Raw genomic sequence first — 25993 nt, forward strand, 5'->3', positions numbered from 1 at the left:
ATGTTTCAGTTAACACTGTCGCCTACAATGTTCCATTAAGCTTAGTTCTGCAATATCTTGTGATATGTAAGATGAGGGAATATCTATTTGTTCCTAAGATGTATTATGTTAAGTAATATTCAAGTGATCAGTAGGAATTTATGTTAGATCAAGGAAGCTGGTGTTTGTATTCCTGTTCTATGATGTTCATGATGTGGATGGGATCTGTATTTCTGGAATTCATATCTGATGCAAACGCCACCCTTTGGCACAGGAAAAGACGCAGGAAAAGATGCAGGAAAAGGTGCCGCAGGAAAAGGCGCAGCACCTTTGAGGATTGGATTAGGTCAGTCAAAACTTTATCATGGGGGACATTATGCAATCCTTTGCGTATATATCGGTGCATTAAGGATGGTTTGTGATAGCAAAAAAATGTGGTCAACACATACTTTGAGCCCAATTACGATGCAAGAGCACAATGACATGTTTCGTATATTTGGGAACGTCTCACAGTCAAAAGTTTTCCTCAAATTTTCCATTTCCTTTAGCTGCCACTGATGCAATTCTAGTGAAACTTATGTTCTTCAGGTTGCGGATTTGGTGCCTTGGCCAGTATTTTTCTCTGTTCATGCATCTATATGATCCGCCACAAACAGCAGCATTGCTTCTTAAAATTTCACTCGAGACATGCTTCTTCCGATTCTTCTTTGAAAGCAGATCTTGAAGTGGGCAAGTTATACCTCGGGGTCTCCATTTTCACAAATGCTGAGCTTGAAGAAGCTACTAACCATTTCGATTCTGCCCGGGAGCTCGGAGCTGGAGGTTTTGGAATTGTGTACTATGGTAAGACCTTAACGAAAGAGGCTAATCAGACAGCCTGCATATAAATGGCGAGAAATTCTAGAAACAACTAGGAATCTAAGAGGGTCATTCTCCATTTTCTTGAACAGGCAAACTTCGAGATGGCCGGGAAGTAGCTGTTAAGCGTCTATACGAGCGCAACTATCGGTGGGTGAAGCAGTTCATGACTGAAGTCCAAATCCTAACTCGCTTGCGCCACAAAAACCTCGTCTCTTTATACGGTTGCACTTCGCGGCACAGCCATGAGCTCCTACTGGTCTATGAGTACATCCCGAACGGCACAGTAGCTGATCATCTGCATGGGGAGCGAGCGAAGCAGGTCTCTCTCCTGTGGACTACTCGTATTAGCATCGCCATAGAAACGGCCACCGCATTGGCTTACCTTCATGCGTCTGACACTATCCACCGTGACGTGAAGACTGATAATATCCTCCTTGACAATAACTTTAGCGTCAAAGTAGCAGATTTTGGCCTTTCTCGGCTGTTCCCCAACGATGTGAGCCACGTGTCAACTGCTCCTCAGGGAACGCCAGGTTATGTGGACCCCGAGTATCATCAGTGTTACCAGCTTACGGAGAAGAGTGATGTCTACAGTTTTGGGGTTGTGTTAGTGGAACTCATATCGTCCATGCCAGCAGTCGATACAAGCCGAGACAGGCACGAGATTAATTTGGCTGACTTAGCAACTAGCAAGATATGGAACCAAGAGTTCTGCGAATTGATTGATCCAAATTTGGGGTTTGAGTCGGATCCCGAAATCAATAGGATGATCATGGCTGTGGCCGAGCTGGCTTTCAGGTGCTTGCAACAGGACAAGGACGTGAGGCCCTCCATGGAGACTGTCCTGGAGGAGTTGAAGGTAATTTCGAGTGGGACACATGAACCTGGCAAGTCGAAGGATGTGAGCTATGATAACAGCGCCGGTCAAAGTGAAAATCCACCTCCTTCGCCGGAATGTGATAATGTGGAGCTGTTGAAGAATGTGAAGTCGCTGACTTCACCTGTTTCCGTGACTCAAAAATGGGGAAGCAGTGGTAGTTCTTCTGTACATAGTGGTTAATATGTAGTCTTATCTGTTCTCTCCTGCAAATTTCCCTTGTCCATCTTGGTTTGCTTGCATCTGGGTAATGGTTTCTAGCTAATATTATACACAGTGTAGATAGCAGTCGGTCAAGTTTTCCATTTTGGTCTTCATTTTTCTGCCTCAATATGTCAGCACTTCTGTTGAGGCTGGAGGAGGATTCGAAGTCAATACTACGTAGTAAAGAGCACTTTCCCAGAGCATGAATAAAGGATCGTACACATACTTGCCGGTGTCCCTCTTTATCACCACATTTCGGGCATATGAAGAGTTTTCCCAGATTAGGTTGAAACATAGAGACTTGGGATGATTTTCTCACAACAGCTTACAACATTATCAGATTTGCTCCTTAAAAGAACACAAGTCTTGCCGGAATTCATGTCAAGTCTCATCCTAGAAACAGGCCTCGGATAATACATGATGACTCGATCTCTGTGGGAGTCTAGTGATGAAGTTCCTTCACCTTTGAACATGCGAAGCGAGAGTTTCGCGCGGGAATAGATGCATCGGGGAAGGAACTTGTCATATTCTATGTGTTGAGGTGGTTTCACAGACCTCATCATTTATGGAAATGGAAATCCAAACCATCAGCGCTCGTATTGTACATGTCACAAGGGAGGCTTGTTTTCACAGGGCTAATCTGCATAAATAAAGTACGAGAGATTTTTCTGCGGAGGCCCGACTTTTTTTCACCCTTTTCACTGTTTTCTCCCCTAAGTTCCAAAAGCACGAGCCTCGGCATTCTGCGGTCAAAAAGTAGGGAGGACCAGAAGCTTTTTCCATCATCAGCTCATCAGTTTCATCGCGAGAATCGTAAAACTATCCTTTAACTTAAAGAAACTGCATTCTCACTCAAACTCTCTCTCTCTCTCTCTTTGCTGTGCGTTTCTTTTGTTTCTTTTGTGTTCAAAAGTCATTCTTTCTTTGAGAATTGTGAAAGACGATTTCTGAAAAGAAAAAGGGAGATCATCCATCAAGAACACGAAGAAAAAGATTGCAAAATCGCGCTCGTTCTCCAGCACATGACGATCCCTTTATCATGCTCTCGAGCAATCAAAATCATCCTCCAGGACACTGTAGTAATATTTCATTCAAATTTCAAAAGCACTGAAACCCAAGTATCCACAGCGAGGCATATATAAGGAGTTCCCCGAAAAACAGAGCATCCTCAGGAAGAAAAACAGAGCAGGGAAAAGATGGCGACTCTGCAGAAGTTCAAGCTCTTCGCCGCCCAGTGCGGCGTCGCACCGAGCCCCACGCGCAGCCTGGGAGTGAGCCCCGTCGTCCAGCTCCGCGCCAGAGCCAGCAGAAGATCACCCTGCGGATGCTCTTCACTCGCGGCGGAGGCATCGGGCACGGGGCGTTGATGCGATCGAGCCGAGGAGAAGCTTCGACACGCCCGAAGCGGGCCGCAAGAAGAAGAAGAAGAGTGCGAGCGGGCGCACTCTGAAGGACCTGCTCGTGTCGCCCCCGCCATGCCCGGAAAGAGATGACGATGGAAGTGGAGGCGCCAGAGGAAATGGACGTCTCGGTGGGGAGGAGGTGTTTCCTTTCCATGCAGGCAGTCTAGGCGGCCTGATTGCTGGGCCGAGTTCGCCGAGGCCGGTCTTCATGGGGTTGCGGTTCAGGTCGCTGATGCTCAGGAAGGCTTGGCGTCCCACGCTCGAAACAATTGATCATAGTTGAGCCCTCTAGGTTCAACTATGCCATCATTTCTTAATATTTGTGTTTTTCATTAGTATTATTGTTTTTGTATTTTGGCAACTTTGCTTTAAAAAATTTTAGTGCATACACTACAGATTTATAGCTAGAACTTAATATTAGACTCCATTTGTTTCGAAGAAAATATATGATCTAGTTTTTTCCTAAAAATAATCATTTATATAATTTGAAGTAATTAGTTAACGAAAAATATTTTTATCATCACAATAATTTATTTTTAAAATTTTTTATGAACGGTAAAAGTAATTTTAGTTTATCTATTTTAATAAGTGGTACAAGTAATTATTTCAAGAAAATTATTTTTAAATTATTTATTTTTTGTGAAATAAATTAATCGTTACAATAAATTTAGATTACTATGAAAAGGTGGACGTCATGGCTGATGGATCAAGAATCAATGAAAGTACTGAGTTTGACATTCTCAAAGCGGAGATTTGGGGGCGGGGGAGTCGCTTTCTAAGTTATGACCGATTGCTGACGTTTGAATGCCGGAAAAAATAAATAGATTTGACACGGACATGAATCTCATAATATCATGAAGACTCCGAGTAAGCCAGTCTTACTTTCCGAGGGAAGACTTTGACCCAAAAATCCCGAGGACAACCCCCCGAGCTAAGGAGAAACACATGGAAACACCAAAATCAGAGCTGGTTCCCTGATCCGTCTTTCTTTCCTTCTTTCTTCGCTTCTGAAATTCCAACCAAAAGCATTTCCCAGACTGCACCGATATGTTATGGACGATGATATCCGTGTCCTTTTTTCCTCGTCGAGAGAGATGTGTCCCTATAACGTTTGCTTCTTTGCATTTGGATTGTATCGCGTTCGATACTGAATTTTACAAAAACGTCGCTAATGTAAGTACACAGAAAGGTTGAACTTTTGTGCATGATTTGGACCTTATGTCTTCATTTAACTATACAACAGCCAGTATTTGGCAATGCCATATTTTAATGGCCAAGCAGGTATTTACAAGTGCTAAATAGCAATGACTTCAACCATTTCGAGGATATATATGGTTACATCCTCTCAGGTGTAATTTGTCTCTCTACTACATTCACATTCTTTAGCAATGTCTCCCGGAACGAATCCACGAAACATGCCAAGCTCTAAAGCCTCCCTATTTAGGCGGAACAGTGTTATCATCAGTCTTAGTATGTTCTTATTTGGCTTCATACTAACTCTGGAGGTAAACCCGAAATTTGATGCCTGTCAACCAAAGAACCACGGTAGTGGTCCAAAATAAGATACCCTTTTCGGATTCTAAGCCTTCAACAACCTTATTGTGGCTTTTTTGGCTTTGAGATAAAGTGCTACAATAGTAGGCCGATTTATTAATAATCTCGATCTAGTTATGTCATTAAAGATATTTTGTATGACAAGAACTCATTCAGAGCAATGGATGAAGCATGACTTAATGCCGAATGCCCCCTGCCCAGTCTTGATTACTCTTTTGACCGCTTACTTGTTACTTTTGGTCCGAACCAGGCTGATCTCTACATCTTCCACAACTGCAACGAGTCATTTTCTGTCAACTCTACAATATTAGGGGCCGAGCGTGGTCCCGGTAAAGGGAGCAATTCTTTTGCCATGATAGCAAGTGTGGTTACTTGAATTGGAATAGAGCGTCGTGCTAGTACTTGGTGACTGCCCCGGTTTAGATACGAAATTGGAAGGTGAATCAGAGTGTCGAGTACCTAAAGTTATTGGAAAACAGTTTCACACTAAATTGGACAGGGTACGACTACATCAGGTGCTAAAGAAGTGGGGTGGTGCGGCTGTGAAAATAGCAGGAGTGTGTGCTACCGCCCCAATCAAACTCATCTCGAACACTCGGGCGATGGTAAGGTGCCGCAAACTATTCTTGGGCTTTCACATTTTGCTCTTCTAGAAAGTTTTTCTTCACCATATAGTTCTTGTCCTCTAGAACAAACAAGATCAATCTGTGAGAAAATCAGATTACTGAGGGTTTTATATCAATTTGCCTGCATTTGAGATATATAAAATTTCAAATGATCTCTCAGTCTACTTTATCTTTGTAGAATTGGTTCTTCAGATCTTTTAGTCCAAAAACTTCAGCTTGATTTCTTTGGCTTTCTTAGGTGTTCTTTTCTACTGCTCGATCAACTTCATCTGTTTACATCTACTCCTCATTTTTAATATAAGTTTAATACGGATAAATAAGCTATAGAGAGAACATAAGAGATCAATCTAGCTGAAGTTGCCGAGCACATATTAGCTTGAATGTCTCAAGCTGAGTTGAATTCTAAATAAATATTTATAGGTCCTCCAAAAATACTCAAAGAACAGATTCCTTCTAAATTATTTATCATTATCTCGAGAGAACTGTCTAAAAACTTTTTTTTATTTTTCCACCAACTCTTTCGTCTCTCGACAGTTGGTTGTTAGATATGATGGTTTCAAGATATGCAATTTTGAACATGTAGAAGAGGATTATGCTAGAAGCCGATAGGAGAAATTATCAGAACGATGATACCCTCAATTATTATGTCTGTTCTTCAAATGGATGCATACTTCACTGGAAGTTCATCACTTTTATCTTCTTCCTCCTCATTTTGCTACCACCCTATCACGTTCATCTTCACGTGAAAGAACTAGAGAAGAAGCCCAGGTCCTGTTCGCTTACTGAGGCCAAATTGGGTAGTACAACCTGTTAATGATCAAGATCACATCATCATAAAATCAGTCAGGAATTAGTGTTTATGGGACTTTTCTGCTTCGACCTCCTTAACATTGACCTCCTTCACCACCAGTTGTCACCTGCCGTGTCTCTCCGCCTTTGACTGTCACGAACTCAAGTTCTCATAGTACTCGACCTTCAAAGAGATCAAGGGTGGAGGACGAGTCTCGGTAAAAATCGTCGTGGTTCTGGGGGTTTGAAATGGGAAGCTTCGAAACCCCGTCAAAGTTATAAATTTTGTAAGGAAATAAAGGTGCCCCCGGAAACAAAGGGGGCCACGGGCCCGGGGCCGATGGGGTGAAATCGATCGCGACTCCCGAAATGGACGTTTTTTAGGCGAAGTATCGACAGTCGTAATCGATTTTTCCTCTCACTGAGCAAGTATGTGGTCCCCTACGTTTGCTCTTTCGGGTACTCTACGCTCAGTTGACCCAGTCAATTGGCGCGTTAACGTGAAAAAGGATTCAACGAGACATTCATATAAATGCGGTCTTCAGTTTGAGCAACCGTGTCTCACTCGAGCCCCTTCTGTCTCTGCTGTACGCGCCCCATAACTTTCCTCTTTCCGACTGTTCTCGTGCTTCTATTGTTCCCTCTAAAATTTCTGAAATGGGTGTGGAGAGCTCCATAGGTTCCAAGGTTTTGGTTCGCCATGTCATCAGCATTTTGACGATTATTTCTTTGGAAGGCTGGGTTCCATTAGTGAGCTTGACATATGGATCCTGCGAGTCTGACGAGTGCGGTGAGGTCATGATCGGTTATCCTTTCGGGAACGACTCTAAAACATGCTGTCCTCATGACCCACTGTTAAAATTAAATTCTCTCTGGAAGGACCCTATTTATGATGATCAATCTCTTGGGTTGATCTCAGAGTTTGGGAGAACAGGCAATGCTTGTTTTGCTCCACCTGAAAAGCCTCCTAATAAGCCCAGCGCATCTGATACTGATGTTCCCGGCAGTGAAGTGCTCTCCTTTCTTGAATCCAATCACTGGCGTTTCCACCTAGCATTTCTCCGTAATTGCAGCGGCTCCTCAAATGGTGATTATTCACATCTTAACTTGACTTGCCTTTCTGCCGGGGCCAACCACTCTTATGTCGCTCTTGGAGGTAGACCAGACGACCTTCATCTTAGTCGGTTAGCGTGCGAGAGTCCTGTTATTGTACCTGTTGAATTAGCCGGAGACGATTGGGAGAAAATAGAAAATGATGGATCAGCCAAGGAGGAGTTGAAGCACGGGTTTAGACTGCAATGGAATTTAACCTTATGGGAGAGTTGTGTTAAATGCAAAAAAGTGGAGGCAAATGCGGGGAACTGGATGGGCAAGTTTTCAGTGCAAATGTTCTAGTAAAGATGATCAGCCTCCATACAAAAGAGGTAATATTCTTCGGTTAATTCCCCGTAATAGCAACCGTTCAAATTCTCGCATGTGTTTTTCGGCGAATGTCCTCGCCACGCTCTCCAAATTTGATAAGGACTTCGAAGGAAGAGGAAGAACTTTTGGTTTCCCTCGGTTTTCTATTCTCAGTTCCTTTTTCCCACCTCGGCTTTATTCAACAAGCCATTACTTTTTTATTTATATTTTTTTCGAACATTCTTTTGTAGATCTGCTTGTTTTGGGGAAAATTTTATAATAAGGACAATAAATTCCGTGGAAATCATTTTTAAGAAAAATATATTTTTCTCTTTTTGAATTAGGGAATTCATCTTCCTAACTTTAAATGTGCATATTTTTTTCAACTGAAAATGATTTGAATAATCATTTTCAGCCAAACACATTGAAGTTTGGAAAACTAATTCACGAAAATTCTTTCACCAAACAAACACAATTTTAATAGTTAGATGAATTCATAGCAATGTCATTTTCTTCCTCGCATCAAAGCTGAAGAACTACAGGACAACATCTTCAGATCACGGATACATAGTCTTGCTGCAGTTGCTTCCGTGGATCTCAAGCCTGCATTAATCATATGCGCAGCTCAGTAAATAGTGAAATTTTTTAGAGTGTCAATGTTTGCGTAAGCTAGTTCCAAGTGAGTGCAGAGATGTGTCGAGGATTATAGATGATTACTGAATTTACGATGCAGAGGCCAGGGTATGATTCAATAAGAGAAGACACATGCTTGGAAAGGAAAACTTACAGGGGAAAGTTTTCTGTACGTGTGTTTGCTTATGCTTGTTTTGCATCAGCTTAATGTTTCAGTTAAAACTGTCGCCTACAATGCTCCATTTAGCTTAGTTCTGAAATTTCCTTGTGATATGTAACATGAGGGAATATCTATTTGTTCCTAAGATGTATTATGTTAACTAATATTCAAGTGATCAGTAGGAATTTATGTTAGATCAAGGAAGCTGGTGTCTGTATTCCTGTTCCATAATTTTCGGGATGTGGATAGTACCTGTATTTGTGGAATTCATATCTGACGCAAATGCCATCTTTTGGCACATCTTTGCTGCAGGAAACGACGCACCTTTGAGGATTGGATTAGGTCAGTCCAAACTTTATCATGGGGGACATTATACAATCCTTTGAGTATACTGTCGGTGCATTAAGCATGTCTTGTGATTGCAAAAAAATGTGGTCAACACATAATTTGAGTACAATTACGATGCAAGAGCACAAAGACACGCTTCGTACATTTGGGAACGCCTCACAGTCAAAAGTTTTCCTGAAATTTTCCATTTCCTCTACCTGCCACTGATGCAATTCTAATGGAACTTTTGTTCTTCAGGTTGTGGATTTGGTGCCTTGGCCAGTATTTTTCTCTGTTCATGCATCTACAAGATCCGCCACAAACAACAGCATTGCTTCTCAATATTCCGCTCAAGACATGCTTCTTCCGATTCTTCCTCGAAAGCAGATCTTGAAGTGGGCAATTTATACTTCAGGGTTCCCATTTTCACCAATGCTGAGCTTGAAGAAGCTACTAACCATTTCGATTCTGCCCGGGAGCTTGGAGATGGAGGTTTTGGAATTGTGTACTATGGTAAGACCTTAACGAAAGAAGCTAATTAGGCAGCCTGCATATAAATGGCGAGAAATTCTAGAAACCACTAGGAAGCTAAGAGGGTCATTTTCTCCTGAACAGGCAAACTTCGAGATGGCCGGGAAGTAGCTGTTAAGCGTCTATACGAGCGCAACTATCGGTGGGTGAAGCAGTTCATGACTGAAGTCCAAATCCTAACTCGCTTGCGCCACAAAAACCTCGTCTCTTTATACGGTTGCACTTCGGCACAGCCATGAGCTCCTACTGGTCTATGAGTACATCCCGAACGGCACAGTAGCTGATCATCTGCATGGGGAGCGAGCGAAGCAGGTCTCTCTCCTGTGGACTACTCGTATTAGCATCGCCATAGAAACGGCCACCGCATTGGCTTACCTTCATGCGTCTGACACTATCCACCGCGACGTGAAGACTAATAACATCCTCCTTGACAATAACTTCAGCGTCAAAGTAGCAGATTTTGGCCTTTCTCGGCTGTTCCCCAATGATGTGAGCCACGTGTCAACTGCTCCTCAGGGGACGCCAGGTTATTTGGACCCCGAGTACCATCACTGTTACCAGCTCACGCAGAAGAGTGATGTCTACAGTTTTGGGGTTGTGTTAGTGGAACTCATATCATCCATGCCGGCGGTCGATATAAGCCGAGACAGGCACGAGATTAATTTGGCCAACTTAGCAACTAGCAAGATACGGAACGACGAGTTCTGTGAATTGATCGATCCAAATTTGGGGTTTGAGTCGGATCCCGAAATCAATAGGATGATCATGGCTGTGGCCGAGCTGGCTTTCAGGTGCTTGCAACAGGACAAGGAGATGAGGCCCTCCATGGAGACTGTCCTGGAGGAGTTGAAGGCAATTTCGAGTGGGACACATGAGCCTGGCAAGTCGAACGATGTGAGCTATGATAACAGCACCGGTCAAAGCGAGAACCCGCCTCCTTCGCCGGAATGTGACAATGTGGAGCTGTTGAAGAATATGAAGTCGCTGACTTCACCTGTTTCCGTGACTCAAAAATGGGGAAGCAGTGGTATTTCTTCTGTACGTAGTGGTTAATATGTAGTCCTATCTGTTCTCTCCTGCAAATTTCCCTTGTCCATCTTTGTTTGCTTGCATCTGGGTATTGGTTTCTAGCTAATATTATATAGAATGTAGATGATATAGCAGGTGATCAAGTTTTCCATTTTGGTCTTCATTTTTCTGTTTCAACGTGTCAGTACTTCTGTTGAGGCTAGAGGAGGATTTGATGTAAATACTACACATAGTAAGGAGCACTTTCCTATAGCATGAATAAAGGATTGTACACATACTTGCCATTGTGCCTCTCTTTATCACAATATTTAAGGCGTTTGAAGTGTCTTCCCAGATTAGGGTTGAAACATCGAAACTTTCGGATGATCTTTTCAAAACAGCTTACGACATTATCGGATTTGCTCCTTATAAGAACACAATATCATGCCAGAAGTAATGTCAAGTCTCAACCTAGAAACAGGCCTCGGATAATACGTGATAGCTCGATCTTTGTTGGAGTCTAGTAATGAAGTTCCTTAACCTTCGAACTTGCGAAGCGAGAGTTTCATGTGGCAGTAGACGCCATCAGGGAAGGAACTTGTCATATTCTATGTGTTGAGGTGGTTTCACAGACCTCATCATTTATGGAAATGGAAATCCAAACCATCGTCGCCCGTATTGGACACGTCACAAGGAAGGCTTGTTCTCACAGGGCTAATCTGCATAAATAAAGTACGAGACAGATTTTTCTGCGGAGGCTCGACTTTTTTCACTCTTTTCACTGTTTTCTCCCCTACGTTCCAAAAGCACAAGCCTCAGCATTCTGCGGTCAAAAAGTTGGGAGGACCAGAAGCTTTTTCCATCATCAGCCATCAGCTACATCGCGAGAATCGTAAAACTACCCTTTAACTTAAAGAAACTGCATTCTCACTCAAAACTCTCTCTCTCTCTCTCTCTCGCAGTGCGTTTCTTTTGTTTCTTTTGCGTTCAAAAGTCATTCTTTCTTTGAGAATTGTGAAAGACGATTTCTGAAAAGAAAAAGGGAGATCATCCACAAGAACACGAAGAAAAAGATTGCAAAATCGCGCGGGTTCTCCAGCACATGACGATCCCTTTATTATGCTCTCAAGCAATCAAAATCATCCTCCAGGACACTGTAGTAATATTTCATTCAAATTTCAAAAGCACTGAAACCCTGGTATCCACAGCGAGGCATATATAAGGAGTTCCCCGAAAAACAGAGCATCCTCAGGAAGAAAAACAGAGCACCAAAAAGATGGCGACTCTGCAGAAGTTCAAGCTCTTTGCCGCCCAGTGCGGCGTTGCCCCGAGCCCCACGCGCAGCCCGGGAGCGAGCCCCGTCGTCCAGCTCCGCCGCCAAAGCCAGCAGAAGACCACCCTGCGGATGCTCTTCACTCGCGGCGGAGGCATCGGGGCACGGGGGGTTGATGCGATCGAGCCGAGGAGAAGCTTCGACACGCCTGGAAGCGGCCGTGAGAAGAAGAAGAAGAGTGCGAGCGGACGCACTCTGAAGGACCTGTTCGTGTCGCCCCCGGCAAGCCCGGAAAGAGATGACGATGGAAGTGGAGGCGGCAGAGGAAATGGACGTGGTGGGGAGGAGCTGTTTCCTTTCCATGCAGGCAGTCTAGGCGGCCTGATTGCTGGGCCTAGTTCGCCGAGGCCGGTCTTCATGGGGATGCGGTTCAGGTCGCTGATGCTCAGGAAGGCTTGGCGTCCCACGCTGGAAACAATACCCGAGTGATATGCACATGCGGATCGAAAATTTTGCTATGAATCGTGACAGGGGCCGCCGTTTCGAGTGGCAGATCAACTTGTTCTTCCCACTCATTCGCTAGACTCCCATCTCGATCTTTTCTTTGCGATTCGCGTCGCATATTTCTGTTCGGTCTCAAGTTAATGCAAACGAGATTTTAATGAAATCAATCGACATGAGTTTTGCAAACTATCGTATCGTAAGGTACATTGTCGTCGTATTGTCCATCAGTTAAAATTGTCGTCCGTCAGGGCCTTACGATGTCGCATTATAGGAGAGTCCGAGGTAACCCTAGCCAAAGAGCCAGAGAGAAAAGGACTGAATACTAATGGTCAATAGTCCAAAGATTGTAGCTCTACAGTCCAGGTAATTCGCCGCTCGACGGCACAGCCTTGGAGCACGAGACGTTGGAACAGTTTGGCTGCGTTGCGAATGAGCAGGCCGCCCAGAGCCACCAGAGCCACTACCGATGCCATCTCCACTATAACCATAAAAACCTGAGCAAGGCCACCGTTCGAGTTCGATCCAACCCATTTTTTCCAGCCGAAACTGAGCGACGTCTCTCTCGGAAACTGTCGAGGTTACGGAGGAGAGGGAGAGAGCTAAATTGTGTAATAAAAGTAGTGAAGGATCCTTACAAGAACCAAAGTGTGACGAGTAAGATGAGTATTGATGCAGTGAAAAGGGTGTAAAATCCTAAAGAACATAGAATCAAATCTAATATCATTATCATTGCGGCTCTGTTTGTTTTGTTTAAAATGTTTTCCGAAAAGTTGTTTTCCTAAATTTCTGGTGTTTGGGGCGTGAAAAATCAAGTGGCCAGGAAAAACATTTTTGGGCAACAGAAATTACTCTTCTAAAACTGGGGAGAATGACTTCCCCTTTTTGAGAAAAGGAAATTATTTTCTTCATCTTTCTCGCGCAACCTAGGGTTTCGTTCCTCGTCTCAGGAGCTCCTCCTCCTTTGCCGCCTCGCGCTTCTCTTCTAGATAGCAAAGCAAAGAGGATGCCCCATCATCACTCTGGCTTTGAGTCATCCTTCACAGTCCCAATACGATCGTCGCTTGACTTGCTGAAGTTTCACGTCCATCGGTTCTCTGAAGTCTGACTTCCAGATCCAGGTCGATCTCCACTCCCTCATCTCTGAGTAATTTTCTTATTTCTAGTGCAACTGTGTCTTCATTCACGTCAAATCAAATGTGCTTGTTGATTATTGTCGTACTTCACTTGCTTTGGCGGGGGTCAAGTTCAGTGGATTGATGATTTAGTTTCTGTTGCTTTTAAGGACAGTCAGGTATCGTTTTGGTGGGTTGGGTTCATGTCCACTTCGTTTGCTCATTGATTTACGGTCTGGGGTGGTTTCTGGTAATAGTGAAACTTTTTATCCGGGGAAGCTACTGAGAGCGTTTGTTCATCGTACTTATAGGCGTTCATATAATTAAAGGTCGAAATACGTTTGGAGGTTGTGTTTGAGTTGAGTGAGAGGTGAAGAGGGTTTGAAGGCTGAAGTCTTTGGGCTTTATATTTGTTGTGATTGCGATGTTACTTTCTACTCCATGGAGAGGGCAAGGACTACATGAGGGAATTGCAAGGCGTTGGTGGGAATTGCTTTGAAGTGGCTGAGACAGACATGGGGAGCTGATATTTGTTGATATAAATAAAAAAGTAGCGAGAAGTTCGCGGGGAATTTCAGGTTGCCCTAGCATGCGAAGATGGATTGAATTAGTGCTCCCTGTCATTGTTCCAAAGGTGGAGGAGAAGAAGCCTGGGGTCAAGGCCATCGCAATCTCCGGTTGAGAGTTGGTGAATTTATTGACCTCGTTGCAACTTGTGTCTATATATAGAGTGTATGTATATGCTGTGTTCTGTAGGGGTTTGTGTGTCTGAGTTGGGAGTCTTCAGTCCTCTTGCGTCTGATATGGCCATATTATAACTGTCATGACTTTCTACTGGTCATGGGATTTGACGTTATGATTTCCTAAGATCTGTTAAATGTGATATTGGTTCCTCAAAGTATTGTTTCCTCCCTTTTTCTGTTATCGATTGATAGTTTGTTCTTGAGATGTTGCTTATTTTGATGTGATTAGAATTGCTATGATGATGATGCACCGCCTTTGCATGCCGCTTTTCCAAACAGGAGTTCAATTAGTTCATTCTTTTCGTGATGTTCCATGGAAGGATCCCTCAAAAAATGTAAGTACCGTACTGTGCACATTGTGATCATTTTTCCAACTGGGTTTGGGGGTGCCTGTAACATGCATTGGGATGGGCTAGTAACTTTCGAGATGAAACCAGGCTTGAAACCATATTTCTCCTTTTGAGCTCAGCACGAGGTGCAGGTTTCCTTCTACTTCAGTCTATCAAATTTATCAAATAACAACACCAGATATCCCAACAAGTTTTCTATTGAGGGTAGATAATTTATCAAGTACTCAGTTCATGTGCATTAGCTATTAGCACCAGAGTTCTGGTTCATCGAGGCTGGCCTAGGTCCCTAGTGGCTGGGACTAAGAAATCCTGGCTTTTGCTACTAAGACCCCAGTGCTTGGGCTTGGGAATCTCAGTGGCTAGGCCCATGTCCCCTGAGGCTGAGACCAGTCCTCAATGCTCGAGCTAGGATCTTGAGTACTTAGAAATAATCTATGGATTCCTTCTCACATGAATAGTGTATGTCTTTTTAGGAAAACAAAACAAGTTTCCTTTATTAAACAATGAAAAATATTTTTTAGCTCATTTCCAAGTTTTAGCCATTAATAGGAAAATGTTATCATTTCCTAAAAAATAACTTTTTGGAAAGGATTTTCTAGAAATGTCACATTTTTAGTGAAATAAACTAAGCTTAGACATTGTGGGTGTGTGCTTTGAGAAATGACCAAATAGAAGCTGGTGGATTTATAATGATCCAATTTAATGAGGTAAGGGAGTAATTTTCAGGGTGTTGTAACAAACTTTTAGGATAGTAAAAGGGTACGTACATAAATAGTTTTACCCTCTAGTTGTGCATGTAAAATTGGAATTCACAATGAGAGTCCACTGATGTAATGGCATCTTTAAAAACTTTGAAGTAAATTTTAGTTGTGTTCTAGTGAGAATGTCGCTAGAAAGGGTGACGTCTTGAGAAAGAAAAGGCACTCGCATGCCAACTAAAAATCACGAGGCTCCTTATTAAGTGGGCAATACAATTAGTGAGGTTAGGATATTATAAGGACCACAACCTAACGATGGCTGCCCTCATCAACCAACCTAAAAAATAAAAATCTGAAATCTATTACACTTTTACCAATTCGGTTCTTTATTTTTTAATCATATTAATTGAGCCTTCAACTTTTTCATGTTTTATCTATTGAATCCATCTAGTCAATTTTGACCGAAAATCACTGACGTGTATAATAGTTATCGTATGTAATATGGCTAGACATTGATAAGTTTTAATAATATTTTTATTAATTTATTAATTTATTATTTATTTTTCCTTTCTTTACTTTTTTTTTTTTTTCCCTTTTTTTTTTTTTCTTTTTTCGGCCTCTCAAGCAAGGGTTGCCCTTGTTGGATCAAGCAAAAAACCAAAAGGAAGAATTTTTTTCGAATGGGAAAGAAGGGTTGCGTTGTTTGAGGCTGGTGGAGGGAAAATGATAAAAAAAAAAAAAAAAGTAAAGAAGGAAAATAGAAGAAAAAAATAAAAATAAAAAAAAAATATTAAAATATTACTAAACATTGTTCATGTCAACGTTGGCCGTGCCCAATCATGCTATGTGGGACTACCAACATTAATGTGAGCAAATTTAGGCTAAGATAAGCTAGATGGAGTTAATTGATAAAATGTAAAAATATTTATAACTCAAGTGATAAATTAAAATGTTGAGAGGTGAATTGACAAAAGTGTAATAAATTTAAAATTTTATAAATATTTTTTTCGATGGTGGACTCTAACTAACACGGACATGCGATACGTTGACATATCATTTTTTAAAAAAGAGAATTTTGACACATTGAAATACATTATATATTAAATGTATATTTTTATATATACATGATAAATTATTATTTTTAAATTTCAAAAATTAATTTGATTTAAAATCACAAATAAATAACTAATAGAAAAGAACTTAGAATGAATTTGCACTAAAAACATTAATCTACATTTGTTAATATCATTTATTGTTTCAATTTGACAAATTCAACTATATTCCATTCAAATAATCTATGAAACTTGGTAAAGGAAAAAAAAATACAATCCACATTCCACTATTAAATTTAACATTTAACGATAAGTCGAAAAAAGATCCATATTTCACCATCAAATATACTAAGAAGTCTTTCCCCAATTATTTTTTTTTCTATATTTACATTTTGACCACTCATTTATTGGAAAATTTTAAAATTGACCGTGTATGTGTTGGAATTCCAGACTCATGTGTCAAGGCATGTTGGGGGAGTTGATCATATATTAGAAAAAATCTGACACATGTTTACCACACGTTAGACTTGTGTCGGAGTGTCGGACATGGCACGAAAACTCCCGAAGAATGTCGGTGCTTTTTAGGGTGGACTTGATGATATCGAATCATTGTAGTGGTTGCCATGGTGGGTTGGTGCTTGTGCAAGTAGGGCATTCTTTCAGTTTAGTTTTTCCACTTTTAAATCCAAATTTTAGTTGATTTTTTTTTTTTTTATCTTAATAAGATTCTATTCATGTGCACAAACAATTATTTGTATGGGGTATGTTCATATGCAATATGATTTCCATAGGTGCTTAACTCATTAGAGGCCTCTTTTAGTCTAATAGTATTGCTTAGCATGGAAACTCCATGCTAAGCGTACTTAGGTGATAAGGCTATTGTGATAAATGAACTTTTAAAAAAATGCTTCATTGCACGATAAAATCACAAGATTTAGTATTAGATGGATGAAACCTAAATGAGTTAAGCTAGGACGTCATAATGACGAGAAATATGTGAAGAGTCATAAACTTATTATATTGGTATCAATTTAGTTCTAAATATTTTAACCTAATGCCTATTCAATCCTTTCGCCTAATTTTAGCCCAATATTGCTAACGTAGATACCAGCTAGCTTACGTGACATCACCGACTCTGGCATGAATAATTTTTAATAGTATTTTAATAATTTTTTTGATTTTTTTCTTCTTTTCCCTTCTTCTTTCTTTTATTGGCCACCGGCCATAAGCGATAGCCGTGTTGGCCTCACCTAGGATAGATTTAGTGAAGTCACCTTGGCTTGGTGAGGTGAGGCCAACCCTAGCCTAGGCCAGGGTGACCTTGTCGGGGCTTCATCTTACCTTGGTGAGGCTCAACATGTCTAGGCCGAATTTGGCGAGGGCGATCTTTGCTTAAGCTAGGGAAAACTTGTTGAGTGTCACCTTCACCCGAGTGATGCCCTACGAGAGTTGGCCTTGCCAAGGCCAAAAATGGCAAGGCTTACCATCACCATAGGAGGGGGACCTCACTTATGACATACGATGGCGAGTTAGGAGGTACCGACGCTCTTCGAGAGATTTCGTGTTGTGTTGGACACTTTGGCACATGTTAGATACTCTTGGACACTTTCGAACACTTTCGGACACTTGGTTAACATGTTTGAAAATCCGACATCTTATCAATTTTCTCGACACTTCCCAACATTCGAGTCAAATTTCAACATGTGAGTTTCCGTTATGCGATTCCAACGTGTGAGGTCAAGTTTAAGTTTTTTAATAAATGATGGATCAAAATGTATATATGTGAAAAAATAAATAAAAAATTAGTAAAAATAATAAATGGAGAAAGAAGAAAAACCAAGTCTTCTTTTATTTTTTGTCTCTTATTTCCTATGATATACATTTATTTTTAAGTTTTTTTTCTCTCTCTTTGACACATTTGACATGCGATTTTGTGAATGTGAATTACTTGTTTTTTCTCCAAGTTTATAGATTATTGGAATGAAATTGAATTTGTCAAATTGAAACAATGAATAATTTTAATAAATAGTAGATTAATGTTTTTATTGTAAATCCATTCTAGGCTTTATTTATTTATTTGTGAACTTGAATCAAATTAATTTGATTGAAATAATCATAAAAATGATAATTTATTATGCATATAAAAATAGATAGTTAATTTCAAGTTCTTTTTTTAATTAATTTTTGTATTTCAAGTATAAAAATTTTTGTGGATATGTTTTGAATTGCGATTTCTAACTTAGGTGCTAATTATTAACCAGCTAATTACATTATCAATAAGTCTAAGTAATTCTTTATATTTATTGTACTTCTTGTTAGAAGATGATGTTTTCTACTTTTGATCTTAATTGGTCAATTGCTAAATTGTACTTTAGTTTTCTAATGTCAACTATACCATCATTTCTTAATATTTGTGTTTTTCATTAGTATTATTACTTTCGTATTTTGGCAACTTTGCTTTAAGAAATTTCAGTGTCTACACTTCAGATTTACAGCTAGAACTTAATATTAGACTCCATTTTTTTGCAAAAAATAAATGATTTGAATTTTTCTAAAAATAATCACTTATATAATTTGAAATAATTAATTAATAAAAAATATTTTCATTATCATAACAATTTATGTCTAACATTTTTATTAATGATGAAATTAATATTTATTTATTTATTTTATTAAGCGATATAAGTGATTATTTTGAGAAAATTAATTTTTAAATTATTTATTTTTTATAAAATAAATGAATTCGGACAGTATGTAAAAAGGTCGATGTCATGGTTTTTTTTTTTTTTGGTAAAGTAAAGTCGATGGTTGATAAATTAAGAATCAACGAAAGTGCTGAAGTTTGACATTTTCAAAACGGAGATGGGGAAGGGTTGCTATTTTTCTAAGCTGTGACCGATTGCTGACGTTTGAATGCCGGAAAAAATGAATAGATTTGACGTGGACATGAATATCTTAATGTCATGATGACTCCGAGTAAGCCAGTCTTCCTTAGACTTTAGGAGGGAAGACTTTGACCCAAAAACCCAAGCTACGGAGGAAAACAAGGAAAAATCAAAATCAAAGCTGGTTCCCTGACCTGTCCCTGACCTTTCTTTCCCTTCTTTCTTCGCTTCTGAAATTCCAACCAAAAGCAGTTCCTGAACTGCACCGATGTGCTATGGATGATGATGTTTTATGTCCTTTTTTCCTTGTCCAGGGCGTTGTGTCCCTGTATCGTTTGCTTGTTTGCATTTGGACTGCTTTGCGTTCGATGCTGAATTTTATGAAAACGTTGCTGATAGGTTGGATTCGTGCATTGTTTGAACCTTATGTTTTCATTTAACTATACAAGAGCCAGTATATGGCAATGCCATATTTTAATATCCAAGCGGGCATTTACAAGTACTAAATAGTAATGACTTCACCATTTCAAGGTTATATATAGTTACATCCTCTGGGTGCAATTCGTCTTTCTCTACTGCCTTCACATTCTTCAGCATTGTCTCCTAGAATTAATCCACAAAATGGGCTGAGCTTTAGAGCCTCCTTGTTTAGGCATATCAAAATTATCATCAGTCTCAGTATGTTCTTATTCGACTTTGTATTGTCTCTAGAGGTAAACCCAAAATTTGATGATTGTCGGCCAAAGAACTGCAGTAATGGTCCAAATATAAGCTATCCTTTTTGGATTTCAAGCTTTCAACAACCTTATTGTGGCTTTCCTAGCTTTGAGATAAAGTGCTACAATCGTAGGCCAATTTGTTAGATATCTCAATCTAGTTATGTCATTAAAAATATTTCGTATGGTAAGAACAAAGTGGTGGATAAAGCCTTACTTGATGCTTGATGCCCCCGCCCAATCTCAATTACTCTTTTGACTGCCTACCTGTTACTTTTGGTTCGGGCCAGCTTGATCTTTGCATCTTCCGCAACCGCAATGAGTCATTTTCTGTCAATTCTACAATATCTGGGGCTAAGTGTGGTCCTGGTAAAGGGAAATTCTTTTGCCGCGATAGCTAGTAAGTGCGATTACTTGAACTTGAATAGAGCATCGTGCCAGTACTTGGTGGCCGCCCTGTTCAGATACGAAACTGGAAGGTGAATCAAAGTGTCGAGTACATGAAGTCATTAGAGGACAGTTTCGTACTGAATTGGACAGGGTACGACGGCATGAGGTGCCGAAGCAATGGGGACATTGCGGTTGTGAAAATAGCAAGAGTGTGTGCTATTGCCCTGATTGAACACATCTCAAACCCTGTGACGACATTAAGGCGTTGCAAACTATTCTTAGGCTTTCACATTCTGCTCTTCTAGAAAGTTTTTTTCCCCATTTGATTTAGATAGTCTAGAACAAACATGACCAATCTGTGAGAAAATCATATTACTGAGGGTTTTATATCAATTCGCTTGCGTTTCAGATGTATAAAATTTCAAATGATCTCTCTGTCTACTTTATCTTTGTAGAATTGGTTCTTCTGATCCCTTAGCCCAAAAACTTCAGCTTGATTTTGTTGGCTTTCTTAGGTGTTCCTTTCTACCGCTTGATTAACTCCATCTGCTTACTTTCACTCCTCATTTCTAGTAAAAGTTTAATACATCGCATGGAAAAATAAGCTACAGAGAGAACATAAGAGCGCAATCCAGCTGAAGTTGCTGATCACGTATTAGCTTGAATGTCTCAAATTGAGTTAAATTCTGAATTATTTGGGAAATATTTATAGGTCGTTCAAAATTACTCAAGGAGGAACAGATACCTTCTCAATTATTTATAATCATCTCGGAGAAATTGTTTAAAGGCTTTATTCTTTTTCCACCATCTCTGTCTCGACATTGGTTTGTCAGATATGATGGTTTCAAGATATGCAAATTTGAACGTGTAGAAGAGAATTATGCCAGAAGCCAATAGGAGAAATTGTCAGAAAAATGATTCCCTCAATTATTATGTCTATTTTTCAAATGGATGCATACTTCACTGGAAGTCCATCCCTTTTCTCTTCTTCCTCCTCATTTTGCTACCATTCTGTCACGCTTATCTTCCCGTGAAAGAACTAGAGAAGAAAACACAGGTCCTGATCCCTTACTGAGGCCAAAATGGGTAGTGCAACCTGTAAACGATCAAGATCCATCATCATAAAATCAGTCAGGAATTAGTGTTTATGGGACTTTTCTGTTTCGACCTCCTTAACATCGACGAGTCTTTATCTTGACATAAAACCCAATGGGCGGATCAGATGATCGCTTCACCAGTTTCTTCCCTCACCTCAAGTTGTCACCTTTCGTGTCTCTCCGCCTTCGACTGTCACGAACTCAAGTTGTCATAGTACTCGACCTTCAAAGAGATCAAGGGTGGAGGACGAGTCTCAGTAAAAATCGTCACGGTTCCGGGGGTTTGAAATCGACCCGGGAAAGCCTGTGGGAAATCTTCGAAACCCCGTCAAACAAAGTTGGAAGCTTTGGAAGGAAATAAAGGTGGCCACGGAAACAAAGGTGGCCATGGGCCCGCGGCCGATGGAGTGAAATCGATCGTGAGTCCTGAAAATGGACCTTTTTTTAGTCGAAGCATCAACAAACGCAATCGACTATTCCTCTCACTGAGCAAATATGTGGTTCACTACGTTTGCTCTTTCGGGTCCTCTACGCTCAGTTGACCCAGTCAATTGGCGCGTTTACGTGAATAAGGAGTCAACTCGACATTCATATAATGCGGTCTTCAGTTCGAGCAACCGTATCTCACTCGAGCCCCTTCTGTCTCTGCTATCCGCCCCCAAAAGCTTTCCTCTTTCTAACTGTTCTTGTGCTTATTGTTCCACTCTAAAATTCCTGAAATGGGTGTGGAGAGCTCCATAAGTTCCAAATTTTTGCTTCGCCTCGTCATTAGCATTTTGACGATTATTTGTTTGGAAGACTGGCTTGCATCAGTGAGCTTGAAACATGACTGCGAGCCTGCAAAGTGCGGTCCCCTGAAAGATTTTCCCTTCCAGAACGACATTAAACCATGTTGTCCTGATGAGCCGCTGTTACTAGAACCTTTCTGGGAGGACCCTGGCGATTATGATCATCAATCTCATTCGTTGATCTCAGAGTCCGAGAAAACGGGCGATGCTTGTCTTACTCCACGTAAACATTTTCCTAGATTCCCCAGTGCATCTGATCCTGATGAGCATTCATACCTAGCATTTCTCCGTGATTGCAGCAGCATCCCAAATGTAACATTTCCATATCCTCACTCAACTTGCCCCTCTCCTGGCACCAACCGCTCTTATGTCACTCTTATGGATAGACCAGAAGACCCATGTCTTACTCTGTCAGCGTGCGAGAGTCATGTTATTGTACATGTTAAAAGAGCCAGAAACGATGGCGAGGAAAAAGAAAATGATGACCCCGAGCGTAAGTGGAAGCGCGGGTTTCGACTCAAATGGAATTTAACCTCCTGGGAGAGTTGTGTTAAATGCAAAACAAGTGGCGGCAAATGCGGAGGATGTGATGGACGTTTTCGATGTTTCTGTTCTGATGGAAAAGAACATGCGCACACTTGCAAAAAAGGTCATACTTTTCGATTGATTCTCTGTAAGAGCAACAGTTTAAATTCTCGCATGCGCTCTTCGGTGTATTTCCGGGCCGTGCTCTCCAACTTGATAAGGACTTCAAAGGAAAAGGAGGAAATTTTGGCTTTCTTGGTTTTCTATTCTCATTTCCTTTTTCCCCACCTCGGTTTCAGTCACCAAGCCTTTACTTTTTTATTTATATTTCTTCCGGACAATCTTTTGTAGATCTAGTGTGTGTTTGTTTTGGAAAATTTTTTACTATGAAGGAAAATAAATTCCATGGAAAGTATTTTTCAGAACATTGTATTTTACTTTTTTCAGATTAGAGAATTCATTTTCCTAATTTTTTCATGCATATTTTCTTCAACCGTAAATGGTTTGACTAATCATTTTCAGCAGACCAGACGCATTAAAGTTCAAAAAACTAATTTGTGGAGAATTCTTTCACTCAAACATATAGACCTTCAGTAGTTGGACGAATTCATAGCAATGTCATGTTCTTCCTTGCATCAAAGCTGAAGAACTGTGGTACAGCATCTGCAGATCACAGATACATAGTCTTGCTGCATTCGGCTTCTGTGGATCTCAACCCTGCATTAATCATATGCAGCTCAGTAACTAGTGAAATTATTGAGAGTGTCACTGTTTGCGTTAGCCAGTTCCAATGTGAGTGCAAATATGTGTCGAGGATTATAGATGATTACTGAATTTATAAGGCAGAGGCCGGGGTATGATTCGATAAGAGAAGACACATGCACGGAAAGGAAAAACGTGAAGGGGAAAGTTTTCCGTGCGTGTGTTTGCTTATGCTTGTTTCACATCAGCTTAAAGTTTCAATTAACATTGTTGCCAACAATGCTCCATTAAGCTTAGTTCTGCAATTTCCTTGTGATATGTAACATGAGTTTATGTTAGATCAAGGAAGCTGTATTATGTCAGGTGATATTCAATTGATCGATAGGAGTTTATGTTAGATCAAGGAAGCTGGTCTGTATTCCTGTTCTATAATTTTCATGATGTGGATAGGATCTGCTTTTGTGGAATTCATATCTGACGCAAATGCCATCTTTTGGCACATCTTTGCTGCAGGAAACGACGCACCTTTGAGCATTGGATTAGGTCAGTCCAAACTTTATCATGGGGGACATTATACAATCCTTTGAGTATATGTCGGTGCATTAAGCTTGTCTTGTGATTGCAAAAAAATGTGGTCAACACATAATTTGATTACAATTACGATACAAGAGCACAATGACACGCTTCGTACATTTGGGAACGCCTCACAGTACCTGAAACTTTCCATTTCCTCTACCTGCCTCTTATGCAATTCTAATGGAACATTTTGTTCTTCAGGTTGTGGATTTGGTGCCTTGGCCAGTATTTTTCTCTGTTCATGCATCTACAAGATCCGGCATAAAGAAGAGCATTGCTTCTCAATATTCCGCTCAAGACACGCTTCTTCCGAATCTTCCTTGAAAGCAGATGTTGAAGTGGGCAATGTATACTTCGGGGTCTCCATTTTTACTGAAGCCGAGCTTGAAGAAGCTACTAACCGTTTCGATTCTGCCCGGGAGCTCGGAGATGGAGGTTTTGGAATTGTGTACTATGGTAAGACCTTAACGAAACAGGCTAATTAGGCAGCCTGCATATAAATGGCGAGAAATTCTAGAAACAACCAGGAATCTAAGAGGGTCATTCTCTATTTTCTTGAACAGGCAAACTTCGAGATGGCCGGGAAGTAGCTGTTAAGCGTCTATACAAGCACAACTATCGGCAGGTGAAGCAGTTCGTGACTGAAGTCGAAATCCTAAGTCGCTTGCGCCACAAAAACCTCGTCTCTTTATATGGTTGCACTTCGCGGCACAGCCGTGAACTCCTACTGGTCTATGAGTACATCCCAAACGGCACAGTAGCTGATCATCTGCATGGGGAGCGAGCGAAGCAGGTCTCTCTCCTGTGGCCTACTCGTATTAGCATCGCCATAGAAACAGCCACCGCATTGGCTTACCTTCATGCATCTGACACCATCCACCGTGACGTGAAGACTAATAACATCCTCCTTGACAATAACTTCAGCGTCAAAGTAGCAGATTTTGGCCTTTCTCGGCTGTTCCCCAATGATGTGAGCCACGTGTCAACCACTCCTCAGGGGACGCCAGGTTATTTGGACCCCGAGTACCATCAATGTTACCAGCTCACGCAGAAGAGTGATGTCTACAGTTTTGGGGTTGTGTTAGTGGAACTCATATCGTCCATGCCAGCGGTCGATATAAGCCGAGACAGGCATGAGATTAATTTGGCCAACTTAGCAACTAGCAAGATACGGAACCACGGGTTCCGCAAATTGATCGATCCAAATTTGGGGTTTGAGTCAGATCCCGAAATCAATAGGATGATCAGGGCTGTGGCCGAGCTGGCTTTCAAGTGCTTGCAACAGGACAAGGACGTAAGGCCCTCCATGGAGACTGTCCTGGAGGAGTTGAAGGCAATTTCGAGCGGGACACATGAACCTGGCAAGTCGAAGGATGTGAGCTATGATAACAGCACCGGTCAAAGCGAGAACCCGCCTCCTTCGCCGGAATGTGACGATGTGGAGCTGTTGAAGAATGTGAAGTCGCTGACTTCACCTGTTTCCACGACTCAAAAATGGGGAAGCAGTGGTAGTTCTTCTGTACGTAGTGTTTAGTATGTAGTCTTATCTGTTCTCTCCTGCAAATTTCCCTTGTCCATCTTGGTTTGCTTGTATGTGGGTAAAGGTTTCTAGCTAATATTACATACAATGTAGATGATATATAGCAGTCGATCAAAGTTTTCCATTTTGGTCTTCATTTTTCTGCCTCAACATGTCAGCACTTCTGTTGAGGCTGGCGGAGGATTCGATGTCAATACTACGTAGTAAAGAGCACTTTCCTAGAGCATACATAAAGGATTGTACACATACTTGCCAGTGTCCCTCTTTGTCACGACATTTTGGGCGCATGAAGAGTTTTCCCAGATCAGGGTTGAAACATTGAGACTTGGGATGATTTTCTCACAGCATTATCAGATTTGCTCCTTAAAAGGCGCCGGAAGTCATGTCAAGTCTCATCCTAGAAACAGGTCTTGGATAATACATGATAACTCGATCTTTGTGGGAGTCTAGTGATTAAGTTCCTTCACCTTCGAACTTGCAAAGCGAGAGTTTCGCACGGCAATAGATGCATCGGGGAAGGAACTTATCATATTCTATGTATTGAGGTGGTTTCACAGACATCATATATGGAAATGGAAATCCAAACCATCATCGATCGTATTGGACATGTCACAAGGAAGGCTTATCCTCACTCGGGCTAATCTGCACAAGTAAAGTATGAGAGATTTTTCTGCGGAGGCCCGACTTTT

The 25993-nt window shown here is 41.0% G+C and overlaps 4 protein-coding genes and 1 long non-coding RNA gene across 5 annotated transcripts; all 5 read left to right on the forward strand.

Moving 5' to 3' along the window:
* The first annotated feature begins 573 nt into the window (after positions 1–573).
* On the forward strand, positions 574–1987 carry LOC120294629 (LEAF RUST 10 DISEASE-RESISTANCE LOCUS RECEPTOR-LIKE PROTEIN KINASE-like 1.1). Its single transcript, XM_039314934.1, has 2 exons — positions 574–822; positions 930–1987. The coding sequence occupies exons 1-2, from the start codon at positions 618–620 to the stop codon at positions 1898–1900; spliced, it is 1176 nt and encodes a 391-aa protein (XP_039170868.1). The 5' UTR covers positions 574–617; the 3' UTR covers positions 1901–1987.
* Positions 1988–6950: 4963 nt separating this feature from the next.
* Positions 6951–10577, forward strand: LOC104455670 (LEAF RUST 10 DISEASE-RESISTANCE LOCUS RECEPTOR-LIKE PROTEIN KINASE-like 1.1). The gene is given in 5 exon segments (XM_039314626.1): positions 6951–7662; positions 8737–8829; positions 9073–9327; positions 9430–9571; positions 9573–10577. Coding segments are annotated over 5 exon segments (2028 nt in total). The 3' UTR covers positions 10399–10577.
* An 811-nt stretch (positions 10578–11388) lies between these two features.
* LOC104453757 lies at positions 11389–12317 on the forward strand. The gene has a single exon (XM_010068386.3). The coding sequence runs from the start codon at positions 11630–11632 to the stop codon at positions 12113–12115; it is 486 nt and encodes a 161-aa protein (XP_010066688.2). The 5' UTR covers positions 11389–11629; the 3' UTR covers positions 12116–12317.
* A 724-nt stretch (positions 12318–13041) lies between these two features.
* Positions 13042–14140, forward strand: LOC104453758. Its single transcript, XR_005551869.1, has 2 exons — positions 13042–13248; positions 13554–14140. It is a non-coding gene; the product is annotated as an uncharacterized LOC104453758 (long non-coding RNA).
* A 7752-nt stretch (positions 14141–21892) lies between these two features.
* On the forward strand, positions 21893–25564 carry LOC108960919 (LEAF RUST 10 DISEASE-RESISTANCE LOCUS RECEPTOR-LIKE PROTEIN KINASE-like 1.1). Its single transcript, XM_039314627.1, has 4 exons — positions 21893–22454; positions 23639–23731; positions 23966–24220; positions 24328–25564. The coding sequence occupies exons 1-4, from the start codon at positions 21893–21895 to the stop codon at positions 25296–25298; spliced, it is 1881 nt and encodes a 626-aa protein (XP_039170561.1). The 3' UTR covers positions 25299–25564.
* Positions 25565–25993: the final 429 nt, after the last annotated feature.

This window comes from Eucalyptus grandis, chromosome 6, assembly GCF_016545825.1.
Source record: "Eucalyptus grandis isolate ANBG69807.140 chromosome 6, ASM1654582v1, whole genome shotgun sequence".
NCBI classification, from domain to species: domain Eukaryota; kingdom Viridiplantae; phylum Streptophyta; class Magnoliopsida; order Myrtales; family Myrtaceae; genus Eucalyptus; species Eucalyptus grandis.